Raw genomic sequence first — 9,695 nt, forward strand, 5'->3', positions numbered from 1 at the left:
AATCTGCATCTAATTGAGCGACGGATAATTTTCTGTACTTTAACCCAAGTACCTGCCGATGTTCGGTTACGGAACGAATGCACAAGATGCTGGAGTACCTCTGAGGGTCAGGCAGCGTCTATGGGGAACATAGATAGCTGACGTCATAACAAGGAACTACAGTAGATTGCTTATACCGAAGATTGACACGAAATGATGAAGAAACTCAACAGGTCGGGCAGCATCTCTCGACAATATAGAGGTGACATTTCTGGACGGAAAGGTTCTTCAGATTGAATAAGATTTCCGACCCGAAAAGTCGCCTATCCATGTTCTAAAGAGGTGCTGCTGATCAGTTGGGTTAATCCAGCATTTTCTGACTATAGATTGGTGACGCTTCCGGTGGGGACCCTTATTAGACACAGTAACTTCCTGACATACAGTATGATCGCAATGAGCTAATTTCACTCTTACCAAGGTTACAGTGACATTTGGTGGCACGGTGGTAGAGTTGTCGGCTCACAGCGCCAGATGCCCGGGTTCGATTGTGTCAGGGAGTGCTGTCTGCATGCAGTTTGCATCCCGGTTTCCTCTCACATTCGATGTATTTGTGAATTTTGTAGGATATTTACGTCTGAAAATTTCCCCTAGTGTGTAGGGATTGGACGAGACAGTGGGATAACATAGATCTAACCTCACACCGAGGCCGATACCACGAACATGTCGCCGCTACCCGCCACCACCACAACCAAGTCGTTTGCTACTTATCAAAGAGTCATAGAGTGATACAGTGTGGGAACATGCCCTTTGGCCCAACATTCCCACACCGGCCAACATATACCCACTGCACAACTCACACGTGCCCGCGCTTGGTCATATCACTCCAAACCTGTCCTATCCATGTACCTGTCTAACTGTTCCATAAACGTTGGGATAATCCCAGCCTCAACTATCTCATCTGGCAGCTTGTTCCATGCACCCACCACCCTCTGTGTGGAAAACGTTTCCCGTCAGTTTCTAATTAAATATTTTCCCCTTCACCTTCAAGCTTGAAAATATCGTTCTTATAACATGGTGTCCATAATAAACACAATATTCTAAATGCGGTCTCACCAACGTTTTATACGACTGCAACTTGACCTCCCAACTTCTATACTCAAAATTGTAACTGGTGATTGTCAAAGTGCCAAAAGCCTTTTTGATCATCTTATCTACCTGCATATCGACCTTCAAAGAAATATGCACCTTCACTCCTAGATCCCTCTGCTCCACAACACTCCCCAGACGTCTGCCATTCACTGTATAGATCCTGCCCTTGTTAGACGTACCAAAATCCAACACCTCACTCTTCTCTGTATTGAATTCCATAAACCATTCCTCAGCCCACCGGTTCAATCGATCCAGATCCTGCTACAATCTTTCACAACCATCTTCACTATCTTCAAAACCACCCACTGATGGTCCAGTTTTATACTGCCGTTTTAGAGTCTGTCCTCACCTTCTCCAACATGGCCTGGTTTGGCTCAGCCACTAAACATGAGAAGTGGCGGTCGCAGCGCATCATTCGATCAGCCGAGAAAGTTGTTGGCTGAACCCTTCCCCCATCGACAACTGTGCACTGCAAGGACCATGAAGCGAGGGGGTAAGATCATCTCTGACCCCTCTCATCCTGGCCACAAACACTTTGAAGCACCTCCCTCTGGAAGGCGACTCAGGACTGTCAAAGCCGCCGCAGCCAGATATAAAAACGTCATTTTTTTCCATGAGCAGTAGCTCTACTCAACAGCCAAATGTCTGTAGCCTCCTTTTGCTCTGGTATTTCATTCCATACATCACATTTTTAAATTATAATGTTTTATTTTTAATTGTCTACTGTATATCGTCTTGTTACTTGCCAGCAAGGCACCAAGCCAAATTCCTTGTGTGTGTACATACTTGGCTAATAAAATGTATTCAATTCAATTCCATTCCATTCCATTCACTTTTGTATCATCGGCAAACATGCTAATCTTGCCCGGGATGTTCTCATCCAAACCATTGATGTAGATGACAAAGAGTAACGGGCCCAGCACGGTACCCTGAAGCACACCACTAGCCACAATGCTCCAGCCTGAGAAGCAACCTTCCACCATCAATCCGTGCTTCTTTCCATATAGGAAATATGCTATCCATTCAGCTAACTCTCCTTGGATCCCAAGCGATCTAACCTTCCAGAGCAGCCTACCATGCGGAACATTATCGAATACGTGTCTGAACCTCCCCATCTTAGCAAGTATCCGTCCGGTTCCAGGCCGGGTTTACTGACAGCTTTCTCCGCCGCTCCTATGTCGTGCCCGCTGACCGCACCGACGACCCTTGCCTGCAGTCCGTCACCTGAGGGGGGAGCAGCCATTGACTCAGCTGACCCTTGACTCTGCACCGACCACTAACAGGCGGGAAGCATTAGTTCATCCCGGTTCGAGCAATTGGTCCCTGCGGGGATTCCACTTTGCCAGAACCGGCAACATCACATTGACTGACACCCTTGTTGAAACTACGGTGTCCTGCTAGTCCCATTGCCAACAAGGAACCTCAGTCCTGGGACCACCTTCACACTACACCTCATAGTCCCTCCGATCTCAGCCCTCATCATTTCTCCATAGCCCTTCACCGTCGACCCCTATCCCTCCACCCCGCTGACCACAGCCGTCCCCTTGGCGTCTTTTCACTATCAACCTGACCTCTCCCTTTCAGAAGCAAAACCGTCGGTCCTCAACAGAACCCTTACTGTTTTACTCCTGTGTTCAGATGTCAATGAGCTCTCCCTCCCCCCCACCCCCAAGACCCCCACACCACTATCCCCAGCCGGCATAATATCGAGCTATTCTTCCAGAGCTCACGTCACAGGGCCTTTACGTACGGGAAGGGGGCTCGCCGCAAAGTTACGGCACACTCTCCCGTCTCCAACATTTCTACTCCACTTGGCCTCATCCCGGCGGCCTTCTATCCAATCTGGTCTTTGTTACTTAGAACGGCCGCCGCGAAATCATTAGTGTTGAATTCTCCACAGCCTTGACCCGCGCTGACCCCACCTCTCTCAACGCACAGCTCTCCTCTCTCTAATAACCGGACATTGTCACTAAACTCGCAGACAAGCAGAGGCCGTCATCGCTCAGACTGTGTCTGATCCAATCGCCTCCAGTGGTCTCTTCTCCGCAGTTTCCCCGCCATATTCCCCAGGCCCGCACAGTCCGTTTCTACCTCCTTCCCAAGATCCACTAAATTGCAGACGGGTTTTAATCCCAGTAACTGGGTAGTTGTGCATTTTGGGAGATCAATGTAAGGGGGAGGTACAGTGTTGGTGGCAAGTGGGTTACCAACTCTGGTGTGTGGAATGATAATATGGTCCAGATCCATAGTTCCCGAAAAGGAGGAATACAAGTGACTAGAATGGTAACGATGCCGTTTGGTCTGCTTGCAGTCATTGGTCGCGCTTTGAATACAAAGGTCTGGAAGTTATGACACTGGCCGACAACACTTTGGGTCGGTCACATGTTCAGGATTGTGTGCAGTTCTGCTCGCCTCCTTGCAGAAATTGATTCAAAACTTCTGAGTGCTGCAGAAGAAATTAAACAGACTGCTTCCCGAATTGGACAGCATTGGCAACCAGGAGAAGCAGGAGAAACCTGGAATGCTTCATCTGGAATGCCGAGGGTCTAAAGGAGACTGGGCAACACAACGCTACGAGAGCCATTGATGGGACAGCTAGTCATGAAAACGTTCTCCGCTGTGGAGGAGGTTGTGGGGCACATGGTTAAGGTGAAATGGTCAGAGTTTAAAGGATTTACATGAGGATTTGTGCAGAGAGTGGCGAGTGCGTGGAATGTGATGCTGGGGATGGTGGTGGCAGCAAATGTAGAAGTAGCAGCAAGAGGCTTTTAGAAAAGCACACGGGCATGCAACGATAATTCAACATTGCTTTACTGTGGGGATCTGAGAATGGAAATTGAATAGGAAGTGTATAGAATAGGAATCATTACTTACAAATATTTCTATATTCCTTAAAATAATAATATAGTCTTTATTTTAGAGAATAACCAACTTTGCTGGCAGTTATTACGCAATTCTATAATTAGAAATAGCAAACGTGACGTGACTAACTTTGTTTGTTCAAATGACTGACACTAATCTCAATTAATTTGCCTGGACGAGGCTTCAAATGGTTTATCTGGAGAATGTGCTACTATCGTTATAAAGCAAGCGACTTGTCATACCACTGGCAGGACACGCGGATCATCTCTGGGCATGAACGGGCCTGTAGTCAACCAGGTAGAAAACGTTTTCTACCCTATCCTTGTCGTCATTGGTGTTCCTGGTAAGTCCTTTATAATTCGTTGCCGATATTGACATTACTGTTAAAAATAGATGTGCCATTTCTTATTGCTTGAGTTACTGAAACAATTATTGACACCTAAAATCTAAAATACACAATCGCATCTATGGTGGGTAGACCCAGTGCGGTGTTGACAGGCACATCAGTTCTAAATTATCCCAGCTCCTCATTCACTCCTTGCGCACGAAGGACAATTTTTTAACGGAGGCGAGTTTACCTGCAAGCCCGCATGTATTTCGGATGAGGGAAGAATCGCTACCACCTGGAGGAAACGTGCAAATCGTGCCAGATTCACACAAACCGGGTTGGTCTCTGCTGCCTTGCTATATTCTATGTCCCTGAGTGTTCTAGGTTCTGTGATCAGAAATGACTATCATCATGTTATTATCGATCAACAATTAACCTATCGATTTGCATCACGAGGAGATTTCGACGATCCGCTGCCACGGCACATCTGCTGATGCGCCTCGTATTCACTGGCTCGGCCGGTCGACCACGAATTAACATGTGCCCGCTGATGTTGAATTATACCAATTTGTAGCTGGTGCAGATGCTTCTGAATCCATTGGCGGTGTTCACAGAACCAGGTCTGCAATAATTCTCCATCGCCAAATCGAAGGGGACTGATTGGTTGAATTCAGCGCCTGCGATGTAGAAGGCGGCAGGTTCGGTCCATCTAGCCTTTGCCGCGTCCAACTGCAATTGGATTCACCGGCTGATTTTGCTTTTCACATATTCTTCCCAATTTCGCCAAAGTTTCTGCCAGAGGTCAATGCACTGGCGACAACGTGTATGGATCGGTATCCGACCAGCCAGCTCTATTTCGCAAGTGGGAAGACATCGGAGCTCCGGCCCACATAGTAGCACAGCTCGTGCTTCTGAATCACAGCGCCAAGGGACCGGGTTTGATCCTGACCCCAGTGTTCTCCTCGGGACAACGTTGACTCATTCGTCATCTCTTGTTTCCCCCGCATCGCGAAGATCCGGGATCTCTAGTTTTCCTCCACAACCCTTGTTGGTAAACTGGATTCTGAAATTTCTTCCACTGTGCACGGAAGAAGCAGGTCGTTGTGCCGGGGAACTGTTACCAAGCTGTTTCAATCAGTCAATCAATCAATGAAAGGCAAGGTAAGGCAAGGCATTGAAAACAATTCATTGAGGTCAAAGCAAGGCATTGCAGCGGAGGCAAGGCAGGACATTGAAAGTAAAGCAAGGCATTGAAAGCAAAGTAAGGGATTGAATGGAATCCAATGAAGGGAAAGCATGGCATTGAAGGGAAGGCAAGGCATGGAACCAACGTGAACACGGGGAGAAAGTGCAAACTCCACACAAACGATTCCAATAATCAGTACCGAACCTGGGACGCTGGATCTAACGGGAAGTAATCACTGTTGTCCATTTGCTTTGAAGGAGAAGGGTGGTAAGAATTGTACGCCTTGTAAAGCAAAATGGGCCGCAAATTAAGGTTAACAGAGGCGTTATTTGAATGCAACATTTGCATTCACATGCGCATCCTGAAATCAATCTCCGATTAATACTGAGGAATCCGAGGGAGGCCAATCCTCTCACCGTCGATATCTGTGCCGAACATCACGCCACGAGATACAGAATCAAATAATATACTCACTTTCGTATGAAGTGTCAAACTAACGTGCTCCTTGACCTATCAGAGATGGTCATTTTATTGTCGTCTTTTCTACAGCTAACCTGTTGGCAATCGTCATTCTCTCGCGGCGAAAGTGTGGACTGTCCAAATGTATCACCCGCTACCTGGTATCCATGCTCTTCCCAATTGCCCCGTAGTTTCTGCCTGAGCCCGATTCACTAGCGGAACTAACATTCACAACGTATATGGATGAGTATCCGACCGGCCAGCAGTATTTTGCAAGTAGAAGCACACCGGAGCTCCGGGCCGCACAGTAGCACAGCTCGTGCTTCTGAATCACAGCGCCAGAGAACCGGGTTTGATCCTGACCTCCAGCTTTTCCCGGGTGGAGTTTGTACGCTCTCCTCGGGACAAGGTTGATTCTTCCGTCAGCTCTAGTTTCCTCCGCATCCCAAAGACCAGGGAGCTCCATTTCTCCACCCCCACCCCACCCCACCCCCACCCCCACCCCCACCCCACCCCCACCCCCACTGGAACAATAAAATATGGTCATTTTAATTTCGTCTTTTCTGCAGCTAACATGTTGGCGATCGTCATTCTCTCACGGGGAAAGTGTGGCCTCTCCAAATGCATCACCCTCTACCTGGTATCCATGGCCGCAGCTGATTTAATGGTTCTGATCTTCGAGGTAATTCTCTCTGAGATTGCAGCTGACAATTCTTCGCATTCACTCCTCAACCTATATCACATTTGTAAGCTGCGTATTTTATTTAATTGTATCTCAATTGATTGCTCTGTCTGGCTAACGGTGACTTTCACTTTCGATCGGTTTGTCACTATTTGTAATCAGAATTTACGAGCAAAATATTGCACTGAGAAAACTGCGGCTTTGGTGATAGTAGTGACGTGTATCTTAAGTGTTATTCAAAATATTCCAGTGTATATTTTCCTCGTACCTCTGTACATAATTGATAACGTGGCTTGGTACTGTTGGATATCACCAGATTTCTACACCACAGCGGTAGGGGCAGCACTTTCTGTGTTCGAATCCATTGTAACCCCAGTTGTACCAATTTTGCTGATTCTCCTCAACGCCCTGACAATCAAACACATTATACACGCCAATAGAGTGAGGAGCGGTCTCCGACGGGACAAAAAGGACGAGAGCGGCGCGGATCAAGAGGTGGAGAACCGAAGGAAGTCCATCATTCTATTGCTGGCCATATCTGGTAACTTTGTACTGCTTTGGATGGTTACCTTCGTGTGTTACATGAGTGTAAACATCCTAGATGTTAATCTTTTAGCGGCAGATTACAACGATCCATTTATCATTGCAGAACTGTCGGGATACATGCTGAGAGCTCTGAGTGCCTGCACCAACACGTTCATTTATGGGGTGTCCCAGAAAAAATTCAGGGAGGAATTTAAATATGTGATTAAGAGCCCATTCATGTTCTTTTCTAAATCAATAAAATGTCTTTAATGTCTTGGTAAAACTGTAACTTATTTCAGAAATTATGTTTTCGTCTACAATGTATGATTGCATCTTACTGTCCGGGGTTGTGTTCGGACCATACTGTCAATGCCGACCGTCAGGGTAATCCCCTCAGGCACGTTTCCCTACGCACGCCATTCAATGTATCCCTTTGAATTGCACTCAAATGACCACTGAGGCCACAACAGCCCTGCGTCATCAGGGCCTGATAATAGAGGCAATTTACTCTGCCAACCGATTGCGTCGTTGGGACGTGGAGGGGAGTAATTCCCCCGGCGGCCGGGAGAACATGCGATATTCACACAGCATCAGAGGACAGAATCGCATGCAGGAGTCTGCAGGTGCAATATCTACAGGTAGATAAATCGGTCATTACAAATTTATGGCATTGTCTGTCAACTACAATACGTGATACAGCATAGCAAATATCAGGATAGATATCTTGCTAGAATTGATTCTGTCACTTATTGTGCGACGGATAAGTTACAGTTCTATAACCCAAGGATCTGCAGATGTTCGTTTGCATACCAAATGCACAGTGTGCTACAGTATCTCAGCGGTTTAAGCGGCGTCTCCGGGGAACATAGATAGCCGATGTAATAAGAAGGAACTACAGAAGATGGTTAACACCGAATATTGACACAAAATGTTGAAGAAATTCAGCAGGTCGGGCAGCATTTCTCGAAACAATAGAGAGGTGACATTTCTGGCCGGAAAGCTTTTTCAGATTGCAAAAGGTTTGAGACCCGAAAAGTAGCCTATCCATGTTATCAAGGGGTGCTGCTGGTCAGCTGGGTTAATACATCAGTTTGTGACTATTTATAAATAGGTGATGTTTCGGGTCGGGACCCATCTCAGACACAGTAACTTCTTGACATACAGTATGATTACAAAGTACCAATTTCACTCCAGCGAATGTTAAGGTAAAATTTGGCGGCACGGTGATACGCAGAGCGCCAGATGCTCGGGTTCGGGTCTAACAAGGAGTGCTGTCTGTATGCAGGCTGCGTGGGTGGGGTGGGGGGAGGAGATTACAGTTACGGAGACGTTGATTCATGGTATCGTGCAGCACAGAAGCCTTCAGCCACATCCGTGGCAAAATTGTTCCCCATCTACACTGCACCCATTTATCCATTTCTACAATGTACTGGAAATCATAAAATACATCGGCACTGAAAAAACATCGGATCACAAACGACTCATTTAAGGTTAATCGAAATCCTAAATTCCTATTAATATATTTATTACAGCAAGAGCATGAAGAGGGAGAGAGTGGCGATCCTTGACGTGGTTGATTATGGAAATAACCCCGTGGAAATTCCCTCCACATGAACTCATTGTGGGGAAGAGCATTGCGTTTCCAAAAATAACACGGTTGGCAGTGAAATACTAGAGCACGTGAACATTTATTATGGGGTCATCAGATATAATCACAGGTAGAAACGTGGATAGATCCCCCGGATCAAGTGAGGAGAGACGATTGTGGGGAACCTGATAGCCATGTTCATGTTTTCCTTGGCGTTGTCAATGTTCAGGATGAGTGGAGAACACCAAATGTGATATCGTTATGCAAGTGCAATTGCAAGGGATACGTCTCGTGTCAGTGAAAGGGAAGTTATCGAAAACTTTCCGAAGGAGAGGAGTGTTTGCTACATTGATTGACAGGTGCAGCATATAAACGGTACCAACGTGTCCACGTAATCGATCACCAATTCACACCAGTTCTGTGCTAAAGTACTTCCGCATCCGCCCCTCTGCACACGACGGGCAATTTACAGAGGCCATAAACCTACGGAAATCCATCGACACGTTCCCACAGTTCCAGTTCAAAACGTTGGATGACGAGGGATAAATACTTCGAATGTTGGATGCGGAATTGGCTTTGAAAAAATGGCACTGGGTTATTTTCGAAGAATAAAGATAACGCTGGGGAAGATTACATATTACTCTGGTGGGATGGCAGCGGTCAATACAGGAAGAATACCAGAAGACGTTGATACATTATTATAAACAATCCGCGTGTAGCCATTGTGTCACGGGATATATAAAATCTATAGGTGCAATAATTCAGTATACACGCCTGGTACTCTCAGTGTTTCACAGTTTGCACTGTTAAGGCCTTGAAGTAGCGGACTTCTTTGATAGTGTAAGAAAATAACTGCAGATGCTGGTACAAATCGAAGGTATTTATTTCACAAAATGTTGGAGTAACGCAGCAGGTCAGGCAGCATCTCAGGAGAGAA

At 46.4% G+C, this 9,695-nt stretch overlaps 1 protein-coding gene across 1 annotated transcript; it reads left to right on the top strand.

The window, feature by feature from the left end:
- Positions 1-6,609: 6,609 nt before the first annotated feature.
- On the top strand, positions 6,610-7,440 carry LOC144602989 (uncharacterized). The gene has a single exon (XM_078416113.1). The coding sequence runs from the start codon at positions 6,610-6,612 to the stop codon at positions 7,438-7,440; it is 831 nt and encodes a 276-aa protein (XP_078272239.1).
- Positions 7,441-9,695: the final 2,255 nt, after the last annotated feature.

The sequence above is a fragment of the Rhinoraja longicauda genome, chromosome 19 (genome assembly GCF_053455715.1).
Source record: "Rhinoraja longicauda isolate Sanriku21f chromosome 19, sRhiLon1.1, whole genome shotgun sequence".
NCBI lineage: Eukaryota > Metazoa > Chordata > Chondrichthyes > Rajiformes > Arhynchobatidae > Rhinoraja > Rhinoraja longicauda.